Source organism: Gigantopelta aegis, chromosome 9 (genome assembly GCF_016097555.1).
Source record: "Gigantopelta aegis isolate Gae_Host chromosome 9, Gae_host_genome, whole genome shotgun sequence".
NCBI lineage: Eukaryota > Metazoa > Mollusca > Gastropoda > Neomphalida > Peltospiridae > Gigantopelta > Gigantopelta aegis.
Genome location: NC_054707.1, coordinates 4,480,384 through 4,501,542, shown reverse-complemented (window position 1 = coordinate 4,501,542; position 21,159 = coordinate 4,480,384). Strand labels below are relative to the sequence as shown.

The 21,159-nt window shown below is 36.2% G+C and overlaps 1 protein-coding gene across 1 annotated transcript; it reads right to left on the bottom strand.

Moving 5' to 3' along the window:
• LOC121382021 (inactive hydroxysteroid dehydrogenase-like protein 1) lies at positions 1-11,226 on the bottom strand. Its single transcript, XM_041511485.1, has 9 exons — positions 11,016-11,226; positions 9,427-9,549; positions 7,620-7,730; positions 6,905-6,963; positions 6,367-6,411; positions 5,629-5,663; positions 3,620-3,701; positions 1,708-1,935; positions 1-857 (listed from the first exon to the last, which is right to left on the bottom strand). Exons 1-9 carry the CDS (start codon positions 11,224-11,226, stop codon positions 678-680), a joined length of 1,074 nt encoding a protein of 357 aa, XP_041367419.1. The 3' UTR covers positions 1-677.
• Positions 11,227-21,159: the final 9,933 nt, after the last annotated feature.

Below are 21,159 nucleotides of genomic sequence, written 5' to 3'. Positions count from 1 at the left end.
GGCAAGATAAATTTGTCTCTCGGGGTATATGGCTTTTTATGTACCCTCTGTGTGCTCTTTTAAAAGAACACACAGAGGGTACATAAAAAGCCATATACCCCTCGTGATGCTTCTATAACTTATAATATCACACTTAAGTATTTTATTTCCACCATAGATAAATGTCTATAGTCCATCCCACAAGGAATGCCTTTTTTCATACTACGGAATTTACTACAAGTTATTTATGCCAATTGTTTGCTAAATATTTCCGAAACACTAGTTTTTCTTCTGTTAAACCAAACTGAAATTATTTACAAAAAACATTTTTGTAGGAGGATGGGATGGACTATAGGCAGAACCGTGCATCTGGAAACCCACTTCCATCACTGTCATTAATAATACTTCTAGTCATGTTCATGAGCTATTCAACACAAATGTATAGAATGTTATTAGCATGCGATTAAATTCAATGAAATATTTAACACGACTAGCATCAATAATACTTCTAGTCATGTTCATGAGCTATTCAACACAAATGTATAGAATGTTATTAGCATGCGATTAAATTCAATGAAATATTTAACACGACTAGCATCAATAATACTTCTAGTCATGTTCATGAGCTATTCAACACAAATGTATAGAATGTTATTAGCATGCGATTAAATTCAATGAAATATTTAACACGACTAGCATCAACTTGGCGTGGAGGTCCCACTGTCTATGATATCGAGCGCCTGATCACTGGCACTCTGGGCGAGTCGACCTGCTGACTGTTGTTTGAGCCGGTGTAGAGCCTGTGCACGCAGTGCCTCGTTGAGGCGAGAAGAACCCCACATCCACATTCCCTCGGGCACCAGGTTAGCTATCCATGACTGAAAGTAAAAACCAAAGCTCTGGTCCTAATCTTGACATGAAAAAGTAAGAAGTGACTTCTCCCTTGCCAGGAGAAAGGGGAAAAGTGTGATAAATAGAGCCAAAGGGAACATTTATCGGTACATTTCATAATGCTTCTCTTTCATTGGGAAAGATTCTAAAGTATATACTTGGTTCAAACCATTTCAATATAAAATACAACTACTTCTAGTAATAAAACATTTAAAATATTAAATAATCATGACATGTCACATATTCAGGTTTTAATCTGCCAATCATCAAATGCAAATTATAGTTAAATTTTGCAAATATATTTCATTAATAATTTGCTAAAACCCCAATTCAAAAACTGTGTCCATCATTTATAGATGTACATGTACCACCATTTTTCATGTTTGGCTAAATGGAACTTGGATTTGGCGACATTTTCTTAGCAAATTTCGCCAAACTGCTAATATGTTATGGGTTTCCACCTAAACCCTGCATATCAGGCAAGTTGAGCTAAATCCTACTGACAAAGTTTGGTTTGTTTAACACCACTAGAGAATAATGCTAATTTAATGACCAGCTATTGTATGTCAAACATTTGGTGACTCTCACATATAGTCTTCAGAGAAAACCTGCTACATTTTTCTATTTGCAATAAAAGGATCTTTTATATGCATTTTCCCCACAGGTAGGGCAGCACATACCACAGCTTTTGATATACCAGTTGTGATGCACTGGATGGGACACAAAAACCCAAATAGGTCCACCAATGAAGTTTGATCAGTGGACACAAGCAAAGTTTACCAACTGATCTACATCACCCCACCTACCCCCACAATGAAGATAAAATCACCCAGTTACCATGATAGTATGAGGGAAGAAACCACTGGTGCGGCTGGAAACTCCTAGTGTTGACACGGCACTCCTGGCGTAGCCACTGGCGGTGGGGATGAAGAAGTTGGTACAGGACAGAGTCTCACTGTACTGCGTCATCCGTGTGGCCACGTAGAACGGCATCAGAGACTGGACGAGCACGCCCTTACTCTTGTACTCATAGTGCAGCGATCGCGCGAAGTAGTCGAGGAAACTCTGGAAGAGAAAAATAATGACAGTATTTTAACAAAAATAATAACGTTTTTATAGTTTGACATTCATACTCTTGTACTCGTAGTGCAGGGATCGGGCGAAGTAGTCAAGGAAACTCTGGAAGAGAAAAAATAATGACAGTATTTAAAAAAAAAAAAAAAAGGTTTTTATAGTTTGACATTATTCGTAGTGCAGGGATCAGGCAAAGTAGTCACGGAAACTCTGAAAGGGAACAATAATTAAGTATATTTTGCAGAAACAACAGTGTATTAAAAAAAAAATTAAAGTCTTTATAGTTTGCCATCCATACTCCATACAGCATCAGAGACTGAACTAGTACACCCTTTCTCTTGCACTCATAGTGCAGCGATCGGGTGAAGTAACCGAGGAAACTGGAAATGAGATAATAATGACAGTATAGTTTACAGAAACAACGGAGTATTTTTTTTTTTTTTAAAGGTTTTGACAGTTTGATATCCATACTCCTGTTTTAATACTGCAGAGCTCTGGCAAAGAAGTTGAGGAAACTCTGAAGGTAGTACTAAACCAAATAACTTCCGGCTGGGTCAAAGTTCAAGGTGCACCAATTTTTTGATAGAGAAGTTCACACCACAAGTCCTGTGATTGGTTATAAATGTGAGTTTGTTGGTTGTAAAAAAAATTAGTTTCATCTGGGCTAAAAATTAATGCAATTTTATTTCATCTAGTACCACTGTGTAAAGTAGCTTTTGTGTAAAAAAAAAGTACTCAAATTTTGTGCGAAACTAGGGGTGTTGTAAAAACATGTACTGAAAATGAGCCATCAAACGTACCATTTTCTTCAGTTAATACTTTGATGTAGGGGTTGTAGTACTGATATTTATGGGTCATAGTTTGGTTGATATATTGCATATAGTGTTTTTAAACAAAAATGTTAACATGGTTGCCTATGGGATTTTATTTGGTATAGTACAACCTTTAAAACATACCTAACAGGTATATGTCAGAAAGTGTTTTAAACCACAAACGTTAACATTGTCGCCTATAGGACAACAATCGTTAACAACAATATATTTATCAAAAACGACAGTGTTCATACTCAAGGGAAGTAACTCATACTCAAGGGACGTAACTACTATTAAATCAAAGAGGAATATGTTTTTACAAATAAAAGATATTGACCTGCAGTCTTCATTATGTATTTGATATACAGGGAAGAATTATTTATAATTTGAATATTTAAGTGAGAAATAAATGGCATGTATTAGTGATTCTGAGGAACATGTAACCAAAACATGTCTGACCTCTTTTTTAGGAAGTACAATGTATATCTGTTTACAGGGAACAATATTTCATGTGAAATGCTGATTTAAATTCACACGAACTGACTATCGATTATATGGTGAAATTAAAATTGCATTATCTTAGAACACTAGCATAGTATTCACCAATTCCCAAAATGTTTGAGACTGCTTATCACTGCAAGTTTGAGATAACACATCAAAAAACTATTATCGAAATACAATTCACATGAACAGACTTCTGCAGCCATTGAAAGTCAGATCATTTTGCAATGGCAATTTAGTACAGTAAATACACCATAATGATAAAAATCTGGTCACAAATAAATTTATGTGATTGCCAACACAAATTTCAACAGCTGCTTCCAGTTACCTAAAATAATAAATTACTGAGCCCTAGTGATTACCTTTGTGGCTGCGTATATTGTCATCTGGGGTGTGATCTGAGAACAGGCTCCTGACGAAACCATGACTACCGCTCCTCGTTTCCTAGCAACATAACAATAAACAAAGTATGTAATGACAATAACATTACATCAGCCATGGTGACACAGTGATTACGCCATTAGTTCTCGGATTGAACCCCAGTATAGCTCATACCCACAACAAGTCTTTATGGCCAACTACACTGAGTTTCTATCTCACTTTTTTTCATTCATTTAGACTCATTTTCATGCTTATATCCAATTAAGTTTCCAGCACGCTGTCCTGGGCACACAGCTCAGCTATCTGGACCGTCTGTCCAGGACAGTAGGTTAGTGGTTAGTGAGAGAGAAGTCAGTGTAGTGGCCTTACACCTACCCACTGACTGGTCAAACTCACTCTGTTTGGGAGCCAGTACCAGAAGACAAACCCAGTACCTACCAGCCTCAAGTCCAATGGCTTAACCACTACACCACCGAAGCCGGTAACTATCTCAGTAACCATTAACACTCTGTCCTGGACACAGCCTATAGTCCTTCCCATAGGCAACACCTTTTTTCATACTATGGTCTCACTACACAGTTCACTTCCGGGTGAGAGTTCATGCATCACATAATAATTATAGTTCCTAATTGTGACACATGTTATGGTTCACATATTCACTTCTAAGAAATGGTGAAGAATTAAAACAATATATATATTTAATGGTAAGCTTTCTGGCTGTATTTTGCCCACGTTGTTTTGTAATATTGTACATTGATCTTTTGAGACATTGGTGTATAGCGCAAGAGACAGCCAAAGTGAATCGGTTAATGAACCACCTGTTCGGACCGGTACTACAGCCAGATGCGGTCATATAGCAAAAAACTCAGATGGAAATTTTCTCAATTTTGGAGTGAAAATAAATGCTTATATAATGTTTGTTCACAATGGTGTATGTTGTTAGTGCCAACGGAAACCTGTTCTATTGGCAATCTTCATTTGAAGTTGGGCAATTTAACATGGGTTTCAATGGCAGATGTCATCTGTGTAGTGAGACCATAGGAATTTATTACAGGTTATTTATTTCTGAGCCAATTGATATCTAAATTGCACACAAAAACAGTTAGAGGGGTTTTTTTGTTATTTCCAACACTTTTACTTTCTTCTTAAAATAATAATACTTACATTAAAACAAACTGAAATTATATACAAAAAAGCATTTTATATAGGATGGGATGGACTATAGTTTAGGTGTTTGTCCAGGAAAGAGTGGTTGAACCTTAATTGGAAATAAGCAACTGAAATGAAAGAAAATAAATTACCAATATTGGACTTGCTAGACACAACCCATGCCCGAGTACTCATGGAGGTCCTAATTACCAGAGCCCATCCTAGTGTAGAAATGTTATCATCAATCATTTGTTATAATCAGTTTGAACCACCTTGTCAAATTCTGAATATACGGCACAGTTGGTTAGAATATAAATGAACTTGATACGGATGTTCCTTACTGGGACTGTAATATTCACTATGATACACGTAGTGCCTACACACTTTACTGATTTCACCTCAAATAACTATTCATTATAAGGGTTTTTTAAACATCACATGAAAACAAAGTTAAAGCCCACCAGAGTCGCATGTCCATTTTAAAATATACTTGTTGGAATTAGTTAATACAGATAAAAGTTGTTTTGTTTAATGACACCACTAGAGTAAATTTATGAATCATCAAACATTTGGTAATTTTGACATAATGTTAGAAAGACAAAAAAGCTACAAAAGGGATCTTTTATATATACCATCCCACAGACAGGATAGCACATACCACATCCTTTGATATGCCAGTCATTGTGCACTGACTGAACAATAAATAAGTTAATTAGAGCTAACTCAGCAGGCAATATGAATATATTTTTTAAATTGGGGGGTCTACGCCCTTCCCATTTGATCAGTTTCAAAATATCTCTAAAGTGAATAAGATGGTCAAAACGAACAAAGAGAAACTAACCTCTGCACCATCTGAGGTAAAAGGCCATGTGTCATCTAGAAGACAAAACAGCAGACATTAGTGAAAACAGACCATTTCACAGTAAGTGGTATTCTTACATTCTGCTTTTTGTAGTAAAACTTGTAGTAACAATTAAAATTATATCATTTGTGGAGACGTCACATCACACAGGCTAGCCCTGGGTCAGGAGACAGTTTCGCCAAACTATCGGTTAAACTTCACAAATTGCACAAACACAGTAATATTGTAACAAAATATCAATTATTACATTAAATTATTTTGCCAAATTAAAATAAAATTTCGCCAAATGTTTTTTAAATTAGCAATTGTCGAATTTGACGAATGCCACAGCTAGCCCTGTTATAGATTCTCTGACGTCACAAAAAGCATGTTAGTTTAAATATGTTTTACAAGAAATCGTAAGCAAGAGCTTGTGCACACACACCCTTGAGGGCAAAAATGTACAGGTTTTTTTGGTCCTACTCTATATAAATAAAGATAAAAATTCCATTGGAGACTGTGCCCTCATATCCATTAAAGATTATGCCCCTCACTCTAGATATTGTTCCATTGGGACCGGTAAGCACATGCATATTTCCATTCAAATAAAGAAAATATGAATGTATAAAACAATTATTATTGACCATATTTATTACAATGGATTATAAAATAGGGATGAAAATACAATAAAAATGCACAACCGATTTAAGGTGTAAAATTATAACAAGACTTCCTCACCATAGTGGCAGCAGCAACATTGATGTGAATCAGCTGCCATAACCTCTAAAAATAAAATAATGAAATATAGTCACATTGTAGTTCTTGCAAAACATTGGAGTAATCTTTTAAAATCAATGGTACATGGTATCAAAAATAATATGTACTGAAATGTAAATGACATGTAACTGTTACAGTTCTTGATTCATAACTAGTCAATAAAACTGATAATTACAGCAAAGGACTTGGAAATTGTTTACAAGTTCAACTGCATGAATACATTAAAACAAAGAACTCCCGTTCCTTCAAAACAGAGTTGTTGCCCTTCAACTGCACAAAGAAAGGGGGGAGAGAAAAGAAAAGAACAAAGTTAATGACAATTTATCCAAAGATATATAAATAACAATATTTTGGGTTTTTTGTTTTGGGTCCTTGTCGAGGTTAATGAAATACAACAAACCATAACAAATTGTATAATTTGAGAAAAACAATTGGCACCATATTTTATGAAACAAAGTCGGCTACAGCAAAGCAAGGACTTTAGATGACTGCAACTGACCTCGGCAGGTACATCAAGAAACAGCTGGGGGTAGTCATACATCACTCCAACATTGTTCACTGAAAATAAATAATAAAATAACAAGTTAGTCAAACCTGTTTGCAAACGTTGACCCAAGGAGTATAGAAAATGTTCTTTAAGAGTACATGTATGTGGTCTTTACATCACAATAATAAAATAAGAAACATAACTGATGACCAGTACACAGTTCTTTCATATTTTATTTCAGAAATGGAGAAAAAATAAACTGACAATTATTCAAATAAGAAACTGGAATGGAATGGAAAATTGCTTAACATGCACATTCAGAGCAAGCTGTTGTAACACATGCCTGTCCTGGGCACAAGTACCGGCCTCAAACGGTTCTTCTGTCCAGGACAGGAATAAAATAAGAAACATAACCGATGAGCTATACGGTATATATTTCTCATAGAGTGAAACCTGTCTAAACGGGACCCTGTATAAACCGGAATCCTGACAAAACCAGCCGAGTTCCATGGTCTCAATTTTTCTAAATTCTAAAAGTGACTCTCTAAACACTGGATCCTATCAAAATTGGATAAATATGAATTAGGTCGCTGGTTTTGATCCGGTTTAGACAGGCTTCACTGTATAACATTTGACAAAGCCTTCAAAATAAATTTGAACTACTACCAAACAGGTGCGAGCTTATTGCAGCTCTCTCCTTGATCATCTCTGTTGTATATTCACCCACCTAAGATACCAACTTCCTTGTCTCCAATAGCCTTCATAACTTTGGCATAAATCTCCATGCCTTTGCTGAAATCGGCAGCAATGCAACATGTCTCAACATGAAATTGTTCCTCTGAAATGAAAGAAAAACTATTATTTTGTGCTAATAGAAGAAAATACATAAAATGATGACAAAGATACAAGTACATATGTATATCATGCAGGATTCTCACTGGACTTTCTCCACTGGGGGTCATTTGAGCTTTCTTGTGAAATTTGGGGAGGCCCATAATAGGATTTTAAGATAAAACTAAAAAAAAAAGTCCTGTCCAAGTTCCATGCTTCAAAAGACACTTTTCGAGGGTCAGTGAGATCCTTGTTGTATGTGTAGTGAGCATCTACCCAAGTGCAAACGGCTTAAAATAGTGCTTTGTGAAAAGCAAAAACATAACAATTTTTCAGACCTAATGCTCACTATAGCAGGTAAAATATGCCTTCTAAAACCACCCCACAAAGTGCAGGTCAGTTTTTAAAGAAACAGATGGATGTACGATTATTAAATTATGGCTTATGATTTTGTTTATATGCTGTGTTATTTCTAGCTGGTCAGAATTTTTCTTGACAGGTCATATTTCTTTTGGCCTGCTAGTGTTACTTAACAAATAATAACAACAATAGGCCATATTTTATTTCATATTTTGAGCCCTGGTGCTTAAAGGGACATTCCTGAGTTTGCTGCAATTTTTAAGATGTTATCGACTAACAGAGCCTTTTTAACGATTGTATAATTACATACCAAATAAATATTTGTGCGTAAAATATTATTGGCTGTATATTAAACGTATTTCTGATCGTTCTAATATTTGTACTACAGAGCTGTCAACCTGTGGCAATTCTTAGGCAAGTCAGGGTCCAGGGACTGCAAGCTCTTGGTTAGGTCCAGGGCAAAGTTTTTTGTTGTTGTTTGTTTAAGTCCAAAATGGAAATCTCTAAAAAATAAAATTTAAAAATCATTTGAGTGCAAGTTTTACTAATTAATACAGTTAATGTTAAACCATACAAGTCGGTTATTGGTAGCACCCGCGAGTGAATGTTGTTATTGAACCAAGGGTAGGTTTTATATGCTGTATTATTATTAATAGGTAACGAATTCAGAGACCCTGCATAATAAGCATATACCAGTAATTCCATTCAGTTCTAAAATATAAACCATGATTATAAAATATTTTTCTTTTTAAAAAAAAGTGTTAGATTATAATAATGTTGCATGAGAGCATGATGTTTGTTACAAATGTGTGAGAGTTGACAGGTATGATACTATGTTAAATTTCATTTTATTTCCTAAAATATAATTTTTTCATACGTATGAAATTATTTGAACACAAAATCCAGTTAAGATGACCAGAAACACATTGAACATACAGACACTGATATTCTGAACAAGAAAATATATTTAATATTTAAGTTTAATCATTGAAATATTTTATTAGTTGAAAACATTTTACAATGCAGCAAACTCGGGAATGTCCCTTTAAGATGAATTAAAGTTTAATTTCTGAACAAAATCTATGACATGGAAAATATGACATATAAATGAAATACTGATATAAAAAAGTCTGTTTGTTTCATGACACCACTAGAGCACATTGATTTATTAATCATCGGCTACTGGATGTCAAACATATGATAAATTTGAGATTTTATCTTAGAGAGGAAACCTGTTACATTTTTCCGTAAGTAGCAAGGGATCTTTTATATGCACCATCCCACAGACAGGCTAACACATACCACAGCCTTTGATATACTAGTTGTACTGTTATGAATTGTACCTATTTCTTTTGCTGTCTTGAAAAGTCTTCGTTCTCCCCTGCTGATAAGAATGATGTTCACGCCATGGCTGGCAAGCTCTTGGGCGTATGCTTTTCCAATTCCTTCACTGCTGCCTGTTACAACTGGAAATTTTAAATAAAAACAGAATCAATAAATTATTATCACCATTTTTTAAAGCCACAAAATTAACAGTTTGATGAAATAAAATAATTGTTATTTTCCTCATTTTTAAACGAAGACTCGTGAACTTGTATACAATGTCATTATGTGTATGGCAGAAAAATGTCAGAACACTTTACCGATGCAGTGCTGAATGGAGGTCCTGTCAGGTTTCTTCAACTAGTGTGTGTATTAGTGATTTATGTGTCAAATATTTGTTATCATCGAACTCAAAAATTATCAATTGATGTAAAGGTATTTAACATCTAATATAGGAATATTGTTGTGGTAGGTAATTTTTTTTACAATTTTGATACAAACATGTCTCTGATTGAGAGAACAATTATAACTGTCCAAACGTTCATCTAGCTTTCGAAAAGCAGAAATACTCGGGCTATGTAGGAATGACCTGACACCTAAACTTAAAACATTTTTAGGGAAAAGATGCTATCAAATTTCCACTGCCATCACACTGACAGTAACCCCCTATCCAAATTTAAACACACTTTGTGGGTCTTGATACATTTTTCTAACAACATAAAGTAAACAATCGGAAAACGAAAAGTACTCTGACTGTAAGAGAGCTAGACGGACATTTGGACATAAATACGCTCTCATTAGTCAGAGACCAAGCTATGTATTTTTTTGGCAATTCCTGACAACCAAAAAGTTGGCAAAGATTTCCGCTCTAATACAACAATCCTATGTTTGACGTCAAATACCTTTACATCGATCATTTTCGAATTAACTGATTTTAAAAAATCCACATATTAATCACTAATACACACACTACAGAAAGAAACCCGACAGCACCCACATTCAGCTAAGCTTCAGCAAACTCCGGACAGCAGAATTCTAAGTTCGCCGACCTATATCGTGACGTTGCATCACATGATCGCCTACTCAGCCATTCCGTCTACTAGGCGGAATCGCCACATGATCTATGTCACGAATTAGGTCACCGAGCTTTGTAATTCTTGCAACGGAGTACTTTCTGTACTATGTGTATTAGTGATTAATGTGGATTTTTTTAAATCAGTTAACTCGAAAATGATCGATGTAATGGTATTTGACGTCAAACATAGGATTGTTGTGGTATTAGAGTGGAAATCTTTGCCAAGTTTTTGGTTGTTGGGAATTGCCAAAAAAATACATAGCTTGGTCTCTGACTGTAATGAGAGCGTATTTATGTCCAAATGTCCATCTAGCTCTCTTATACAGTTACAGTCAGAGTACTCGGGCTACCTGTTTAACTTTATGTGACACATCTGATTATTACTATTATTTAGTAAAAAATGTATTAACTTAAAGTAAAGCAGGGCTAGTGAATTTTTAATCATGGCTAGTAAATTTTTAAAATCACTGATCCCATGGCTAGTGGATTTTATAAAAATTCTAGAAGCCCTGCTCGTTATTAGAATTTAATTACCTGCCCAACGTCCAAATTTTGTTTTTAGGTCAGATTGTCTTCGAAGTCTGGATAAGAAATGGTCGTTCAGTGCTGTCAGTATACATCTGGAAATACTGATTGCTTTGCTGGCTGTGTACACTGCTCCTAAAATAGCAAATGCATCACGACCAGTGGAGAAAACCTGCAGTATTTCTTTCAGCAGGAACTCAAAACTGTCAATAGCCGCCATTTCATGTTCAACCAGTTTTTGACATCTGATTCACTAATAAACAAATCAATATATTTAATAGAATGCGATAAGAACCAGTCCTTTACTAACAAATCTATTTCTTTCACAAAAGATTCAAGAAAATTCAGCTCGCGTTCGAGCGTATTTTGTGAGTAACATATTGGTGCTGGTTGTCTCGAGCACAGCATTCAAATCGTAAATACAAATACAAAGGCCGTGGTATGTGCTATCCTGTCTTTAAGATAGTGCGTATAAAAGATCCCTCGCTGCTACTGGGACTAGGCCTATACGTCAACATTTACCAAATCTTTGACGTCCAATTGCCAATGATTTATAAATCAATGTGTTCTAGTAGTGCCGTTAAACAGATTAATTTTAATAAAATAAATTTAAAAAATAAGTCTTTAGACTTTAGCTTCAGATATCTGAAAGTCTATGCACCATCTAACTTGTTTACTTTTAAATGTAATCAATGGAGTTAATTAGGCATAATTATTAATATTTATTTGTTAATTGTTTGTGAGACGATCGAGTATGCCTGCTATTGTCTTTTATTTGAGTGGACATGCATTATCTTTCCTCTTCTCTCACATCCGCTGCCTCCATCTTACTCTCTCCTTTGTCTTGGGGCAGGGCGTAACCTAGTGGTAAAGCGCTCGCTCGATTCGCGTTCGGTCTGGGATCGATCCCTGTCGGTGGGCTCATTGGGCTATTCCTCGTTCCAACCAGTGCACCACGACTGGCATATCAACGCCGTGGTATGTACTACTCTGTTTGTGGGGTGGTGCATATAAAATATCCCTTGCTACTAATCGAAAAGCGTAGCCTATGAAGTGGCAATCTAATTAAAATTAGCTCCACTATTACATGTGGATCTAACAGCAGCCCGTTGGAGCTCATGTCCAGTTGACCTTTCATTCGACCAATCAAAACCTTACTTGCAAAATCATGCCAGTAATTTGAAAAGAATTTGAAAACATTCGGGATTATGCCGAGGGTATACGAAATGATTCGGATGAATTACGAAGTATGCCGGAAACTAATTTCAATATAAAATTTTATATAAAATTCGTTTCAAGACAGAAAAAAAAACCTGATGGTATAGCCATAAAATCTGTTTATACTAGTATACAATCCAGAGTTTATTACTGCACTTTTCCCACTGTTTTTTCAATGTTGAAATAGACCAACAAGTTCGCCTATTGCATAAATAGTTTCGACCGATATTTTTAGAATTTGTATGCTCCCGAATAACGTTATAAAAGGCGAAGTGTAATTGGTCGATATTTAAATTGTTATTTATAGATGAAATGTCACCTGGACATGGGAATCCACACAATGCTGTTAGATCTACTGGCGAGACCAGTAAAGATAATTTTAATTAGATTGATGAAGTGGCGACAGTGGGTTTCCTTTCTCAATATTTGTGTTGTCCTTAACCATATGTCTGACGCCATATAACCATAAATGAAATGTGTTGAGTGCGTCGGTAAATAAAATATTTCCTTCCTTCCTTCCTTGTCTCGTTTCTTCCCTTATTCATTATCACCTTCAATCCCCCACCCCTTGGTCACTTCTGTCGAAACTTCTTCCATCCTTTCATACCATCTCTTAATTTTCTCTCCTTTTATCCCTTCCCGAGACTCCCACCACATTATACCTCCCACCATATTATACAATTATATGCCAATTCATCGGTTCCCTTTTGCCGCAAACGGACTACAAAGTCCTTTAAAATGACAGTAATATCGGCACATGTAATTAAGAAATACACACACACACACACACACACACACACACACACACACACACGCTCGTGCGCGTGTATTTGTTGATAAGAACGTAGATAATGTGTTATTTGTGATATCACATGACAATATAATTTACATATGTGTGCTATCGATTTCAAGACATACGACTGGCTTCTCAACGTGATGACCCAGTAGCCACAGTCAAAATTTATTTATCTATAACATTGGCCTGAAACTGATTGTTCCCAGATGCATAAATTAACTTCAACACAATTGCAATAAATAAGCTATAGTTATAAAAGATGATTACATTTATTTTAACCGGTTTTTGTTGATGATGGGGTTTTTTAATTATTAGATGGGATTTTTTTGGGGGTGTTGTTTTATTTGTTTCTTGTTGGGTTTTTTTTGGGTGTGTGTTGTTTTTTTTGTTTTGTTTTTTTGTTTTTTTTAGCTTAATATTATGTAAGAATCAGAATCAGAATACTATATCCGTGTCCTACAACTCGTTGTTTTAAAAGTGTATTCAACTCGGTTTCGCTCGTTAGTTATGTTTTGAATTGAAGCAACTCTTTATCAGATAAATGGTATCTAACTTTAATTCATGTAGTATTCTCTCTATATTTCTCTCTATACTTTGACCATTGATCTAACCAAAGACGAATAAAAACATTCTTATTTTCCTCATTCACCACCAACCCATCCACCTCATTTCTTCTACTTGACATATTACAATGTGCAACCGGCCTCGGTGGCGTAGTGGTTAGGCCATCGGTCTACAGGTTGGTAGGTACTGGGTTCGGATCTCAGTCGAGGCATGGGATTTTTAATCCAGATACCGACTCCAAACCCTGAGTGAGTGCTCCGCAAGGCTCAATGGGTAGGTGTAAACCACTTGCACCGACCAGTGATTCATAACTGGTTCAACAAAGGCCATGGTTTGTGCTATCCTGCAAATAAAAGATCCCTTGCTGCTAATCGGAAAGAGTAGCCCGTGTAGTGGCGACAGCGGGTTTCCTCTCAAAATCTGTCTGGTTCTTAACCATATGTCTGACGCCATATAACCGTAACTAAAATGTGTTGAGTGCCTCGTTAAATAAAAGATGTATTTCTTTATTACAGTGTGCTGTGTTGGGCGAGGGGGAGGGGGGGGGGGGGGACACACACATCATCCATGATCTTTGAAGTGCCCGGAAATCCAGCGATTACAAGATGAAAATTATGTATTTATGTAATTATTTCTTTAGATATTAGATTTCATTTCAAACATCAAATCGATTCATATTCGATCGATGGACTTCCTACGGATGTTTCGAGGTATCAGAGAGCATAACAAAACATCACAGAGAAACCGCTTGCAGTAATAATATCATTGCTTCTGTATATTCGTGAAATGCATGGCTCTGAGCTGCACTAAAAAACAGAGGCGGATCTAGCGGGGGAAGGGGCCCGCCCCTCTAAATTTTGCGATAGTTATAATTTTATCCCTCTTCAAACTCCCCCAAAGTTTCCTTGGCATTTTGCGTCATGTCATTGGAGCCCCCCTAAATGGATTTTCTGGATCCGCCACTGAGAACTGTTCTTCTTCCCGTGAGTCACAATCTCTCCAAGTACCTCAGATCACTTCTGCTAAGCTAACCAATCCATTGTAAGCAATTAGAAGGGAAACTCACCGTTGTGCTTGAAATCTAGCCACGCGGTTCACCAAATATAGACAAATATAATCAACGTTACTGTAGCTTTCAGACTAATTATCTTGACGCAAACATTTATCTGATCTGCTGAAGAAAACTTGAAGAACCTCTTGCAACTTAGCAAGCAAATCGAATTTGTGAACGGTAGTATCGTGAACACCGGTGGCTAGCTAAATTAAATGACTCGGACGAAACGAGTAACTAAATTACATAACTACTACACATGCATTTAACACTTTTTTTTATTAACAGTTGACATTTTCTAAAAAAAATTAAGAGGGGAGGAATCTATTATTTAGGCAATTGAGTGTAGATGAGTAATAATGTAATAGTCGGTTAAATGATCCAAGGGCGTGCTGTGCCCGTGCCTTAAAAACAACATCTTTATAATCAAAGTTCATTTCTTACACCCCCGATGGTGAGAATATCATAATGCACATAGTGTTAACACACATACGTGCGATAACAGTTTGAAGATATACGACTGGCTGCTCCTTGGCGGTGACCAGGTCACCAATGCCATACCGATGAAAAAAACAACACGGTCCAATCGATCACTTTGTGACGTACAAGCTAACCTGAATTTATGTACAAGTTAATTATAAGCGCTAGAGCCGTACATAGGCTTTCGTTTTTAAACAACTCAGTGAAAGATAAACGATATCTAACGGCCGCTCATGTAGTATTCTCTATGTATATGATTCTTTTAGATGCTTTTGTTCTACTCACCAAGATCTTCAGAAAACAATTGGGGTAACACGTCCATTTTAAGTATGTTTTCTCTCCAAAGCCCATCAATCATTTTCGGTTGGCCCTCAAAGGGCAAAAATTCCAATATTGGAGTTTCATACAATATATCATTATTAGACACCCATAGATTATTCATTTTGATTTATTTCAGTGTAAAAGAATTGTGTGCACGAACTGGCTGCCTGTTCCGCTATACATCCATGTCCCAAAACGTAAATTTACTAGATTATAAAATAACAATGGAAAAAAATCCAGCTAGTGGGCTTCCATTGAAAAAGACAAGTTGTTTTAATTCTTTCTCAGTTACTAGAAACGAATATGTGAACCACAACATGTGTCACAATTAGGAACTATAGTGGATGGATGAATTCTCACCCGAAAGTGAACTGTGTTGTGAGACCTTGGTTCTAAAAGTTTTATAAGCATCAGACCAGCTCAAGAGTACAGACAGGACCAAAAGGCCAGACCAAGAATAAAGACAGGATCAAACCTGGGCCATTTAAGAACCGGTGACAAGCCAGAAGGAACTCGTATTTTCAGTTTTTCTATAATGACTATTACGTCCTGTTACTTCTCAATTAAAATTATAGTTAACTGAAAAGTAACAAATGTCAGAAAAAAATAAATGAGGATGCCCACTTTTTTTCTTCATTCCTGATGCGTCATATTCATATTTCTGAAAGGTTTTTTCGACGTATTATTTCTGTAAATGTATGTGTTTGTATATATTTATATGTTTGTATTGATGTATGAATATCTATATATTGTATGTATAGATATTAACGCATTGGCGCAGGGGATAATTAAATCCTTTCTGGCATCACAAATTGTCCAATGCCGTTGATGGGACTCGAACCCGTGGCACCGAATCTCCCGCAACTTGCAGATTTGTCACGATTCATTCTGTGTATGTATATATGCATGTGTGTGTGTGTGTGTGTGTGTGTGTGTGTGTGTGTGTGTTTGTGTGTGTGTGTGTGTGTGTGTGTGTTGATGTATGTATATATGTGTGTATGCATGCATAGAGGGATGGAAGGAAGGATGAATGGAAGGATTGATGTGTGTGTGTGTGCGTGCCTTCGGGCGTGCACGTGTATGTATGTTTCTTTGATTAAACTGACAAATAGACAATTTTATAAAAAAGGCATGTTTTGTTCAAAACGCCAAGGATGTTACTCATAAATGCATTCAAAACTCAAGCTACATATATGCGAACATTGCAAAAACATATTCCTTCAAGATGGAGACATGAAAGGTGACTTGCTGAATGTGCAAAACTGACTACTGTGTGTCCAACGTTAACTCACATCGTCCATTGCTGGAACACGGTTATTCAATAGCTGCCATGGGATAATATGTATCATTCAAAACGTACAGCCTCGGGTATTGTAAACATCGATGCAGTAGCAGTATCTAAAATTTGCATCTAATTCGGACTGACAGTGAACAATGATAAAAGCCACTATATCCTCTAAACGTCGATGCTGTTATAAATGCCATGTTTGGAAGCCGCCCAGTAAACAGCTGTACCGACTCCCCTGGTATTATTCTCATAGCCATGATCTATCACCCAGCATCACAGTTAGCACATCGAATACTAACTAGCCGTGCTCCAAATCTAGTGATGCAGGAGCCCAATTCACAAAGGTCTCTTGGGCTCTGCTAGACATCAAAACATCCTCTTTGCAAGTCTTTTAGCATTGCACTGCGAGATCGCAAAGTTGCGAGAGTTTAGTGAATTAGACCCCAGGACTGGAGGTGGGGGTAGGGGTAGTTTACTGTTAATCGAAAGCAATTGTTTATTTTGTGATAGGCGAGAGGGAGGTTGATGGGTTATTTGTGTCTTTTTTTCCTCTTCTTTTTTTTTTTGGGGGGGGGGAGGGGAACGGCGGTTTGTTTGTTGTTAATGTGGTGGTGGGGATGGGTTTTATTTGGGGGGTAGGGGTTGGTTGGGGTTTTGGGTTTTTGTTTTGTTTCTTTGGTTGTTTGGTTTGTTTGGTTGGTTGGTTGGGGAGAGGTTGTGGGGTTGTTGTTGTTTTTTGTTTCTTTTTTGGGGGGGTTCGGATGGGTAGGTTTTGATTGTGGTCCTGTCTGTAGAAAGAACATATAAAATAGCCCTTGCTGCTAATTGAATAACATAGCTGGCTTCCGCTGAAGACTACGAGTTGCAAATTGCCAAATATTTGACATCAAACAGCCGATGATAAATACATCAATGAGCTCTAGTGGTTTCGTTAAACAAAACAAACGTTTTACTGTACTAAACGTATATCTTATTGACGTACTGACGTAAAGCTTTACATGTGGTCCAGAAATATTTATCCAAAACGAAGGTACAGGTGGTGAGAGTGGGGCTAAAGGGCTCTTAGACCTCCCTGGCTGGCTATGTAAAGCGAAATTCGATAAACTACCAGATTGTAATACAAGAAAATAAAGTATTAGCAACATTTATTGGTATTGTTAAAGGGACATTCCTGAGTTTGGTGCATTGTAAGATGTTTCCGACTAATCAAATATTTCTACGATTAAACTTTAGAATATCAGTGTCTGTATATTGAATGTGTTTCTGGTCGTCTTGATATTTGTAAGAAGCCCAAACTGAATTTGGTCTTCAAATAATTTCGTACGTACGAATTTTTTTTATATTTTAGGAAATAAAATGAAATTTAACCTATTACGAATACTGGAACTATCAGAAACACGTTTGATAGGCAGTCATGAATATTTTATGCAGAAAAATAACGATGTAATTACAATCGTTAAAAAGTCTCTGTCAGTCGATAACGTCTTCAAAATTGCAACAAACTCAGGAATGTCCCTTTAAATGTATTCTTCACTACACAAGGGGCGGAACGTAGCCCATAGTAAAAGCGTCCGCCTGATGCACGGTTGGTCTAGGATCGACCCCCGTCGGTGGGCCCATTGGGCTATTTCTCGTTCCAACCAGTGCACCACGACTGGTATATCAAAGACCGTGGTAGGTGCTATCCTGTCTGTGGGATGGTGCATATAAAAGATCCCTTGCTACTAATGGAAAAAGTTAGCGGGTTTTCTCTCTAAGACTATATGTCAAAATTACCAAATGTTTGATATCCAATACCTGATAATTAATAAATCAACGTGCTCTAGTGGTGTCGTTGAACGAAACAAACTTTTCTTTTCCTTCACCACACATCCACTTCCATTCAAATAAAATTTCCCGACATAGTCCCCGTAATTTAGTATGCTTGAATGTCTACAATTTACTCGAATAAATATTCCTAGCTAGGCGACTTACTGCTTTATTGGTTTCCTGTTGTCTGTCTAGAAATAGTTCTTAATTTCCCAATATTGAAGTCTAGAGGCGTTTCTACGATCAAATAAAATTACGAATTAATAGCTGCTAACAGCAATGAACACTAAGACGGAATTTACAGTGCTTTTTTTTTATTGCTTTTTTTTTTTTTTTTTTTTTTTTTTTTGTCTTAGACGCTTTAACTACTAACATTTACAATGCTTTTAACGACAGTATTTAAAGGGACTGTCCCGAGTTTGCAGCCATTGTAAGATGTTTCCGACTAATAGAGTATTTTTGGCGATTAAAATTACGTGCTATTTTTATTTTGTTTAGAATACCAATGTCTTTATATTCAATGTAGGGGAGACTTAGTGGTGGTGGCGCTAAAGGGCTCCTAGACCTAGTATGAATTCTACCTATCTATCTATCTATCTATCTATGTATCTGTCTATCTATCTCTCTATCTCTCTATGTATCTATCTATCTATCTATCTATCTATCTATCTATCTATCTATCTATCTATCTATCTATCTATCTATGTATCTATGTATCTATCTATCTATCTCTCTATCTATGTATGTATGTATGTATGTATCTATCTATCTATCTATCTATCTATCTATCTATCTATCTATGTATCTATCTATCTATGTATATATGTATCTATGTATGTATGTATCTATCTATCTCTCTATGTATCTATCTATCTATCTATCTATCTATCTATCTATCTATATATCTATCTATGTATGTATCTATCTATCTATGTATGTATCTATCTATCTATCTATCTATCTATCTATGTATCTATGTATCTATCTATGTATCTATGTATCTATCTATCTATCTATCTATCTATCTATGTATCTATGTATCTATCTATCTATCTATTTCTCTATCTATGTATCTATCTATCTATCTATCTATCTATCTATCTATGTATCTATGTATCTATCTATCTCTCTATCTCTCTATGTATCTATCTATCTATGTATCTATCTATCTATCTATCTATCTATCTATCTATCTATCTATCTATCTATCTATCTATCTATCTATCTATCTATGTATCTATCTATCTATCTATCTATCTATCTATCTCTCTATCTATGTATCTATGTATCTATCTATCTATGTATCTATGTATCTATCTACCTACATATCTATATATCTATCTATCTATCTATCTATCTATGTATCTATCTCTTCTCTCCCTCTGTCTGTCTGTCGTGTCGAAGCCATAGCTTAAAATATTCTAAGGTGTCATTAAAAAAAATCCTTTCTTTCTCGTTTCAATTATGTTTGTCACAGTCGCCACGTTAAATGCATACTGTCGCGGATTTAAGGACCTTATTTCTCTAAAAATGGATAATAACTAAAAATTACATTAATTGTTGGAAACCAAATCTAGCTATCGCATCACCATAACTGAACCGAGATGGAGTGAAATCCATGTCATTCCTCTCGGTAATTTTTGTTTTTGAATTATGGACCATTGCCATAATTCAATTATTTTTACAAAATGTCATTAATAAATGGAGTATGGTGGTTATGAAGTTGGTTGAATAAAGTACATTTAGTGACAAATCAAATTATTTTTGTTCAGGTAATACTTTGTTAGACCATTAAATAGGTCAGTGGTCTGTGACAATATGTATCTGATTGCTATAGAGTGTATACAAATATAAACTATTAAGTGTTCGTAATAATCGGTTTGTGAACAGTTCTTCAATCAGACAGTTCATTAATTCACAAGAACACGGCTATCTGACGACAGCCAACTCCATAAAAAGGAAGATAAAACCCAGGAGTAATCTTTCCTGTCTTGGACAGAGAGGCCGGCCAAGGCCGGCAACTGTGCCCACGACAGGCGTGCGCTACAACAGCTTGCTCTGAACGTGCACGTAAAACCCTTTGACCTTGACCTTGACCAGGAGTAATTATTCAGAATATGACGACTGTGTATTTGCGTTCCTTTGTCAGACATATCTTAGCGGAAAGGTCACGGCTTTGTTGACAGGATTCGGTCTTCTTCTGAGTTCAACGATGAATGGTAATAATAGCCGTGTTGGTTCCGTTTCGTCGTTTCACATCCTGTGTGATGGGAAACGGGCGTGCAGGAAAGGCGATCATCCATTGATCCATCCATACGTCCTTCCCTCCCACCTTCCATCAATCCATCTACCCATCCACTCATGCATCCTCCCACCAATTCATCCTCCATTCATCCATCATCCATTTATTCATTCATCCATCCATCCACATATACACATACATACACATAAACAATATGTGTATGCTTGTGAACACACACTCAAACAGATAGACATAAACATATGCGTCTGTACATATACACATACACATACACATATATATGCGTATGTATTATACACACAACACCGAATGTATGCAGGGGTCTAGATTGTGGCGACCGAAGTTTATGAGGTGGGGGGGGGGGGG

What these genes read in the sequence shown, in the direction of transcription:
- LOC121382021 (XM_041511485.1), bottom strand. Translation starts at nt 11,226, where the DNA reads ATGGCGGCTATTGACAGTTTTGAGTTCCTGCTGAAAGAAATACTGCAG. An exon ending in CAAGACAGCAAAAGAAATAG is followed by an intron (nt 7,731 to 9,426) that starts GTACAATTCATA and finishes CTTTCATTTCAG; the next exon opens with AGGAACAATTTCATGTTGAG. An exon ending in CAATATACGCAGCCACAAAG is followed by an intron (nt 1,936 to 3,619) that starts GTAATCACTAGG and finishes TTTCTCTTCCAG; the next exon opens with AGTTTCCTCGACTACTTCGC.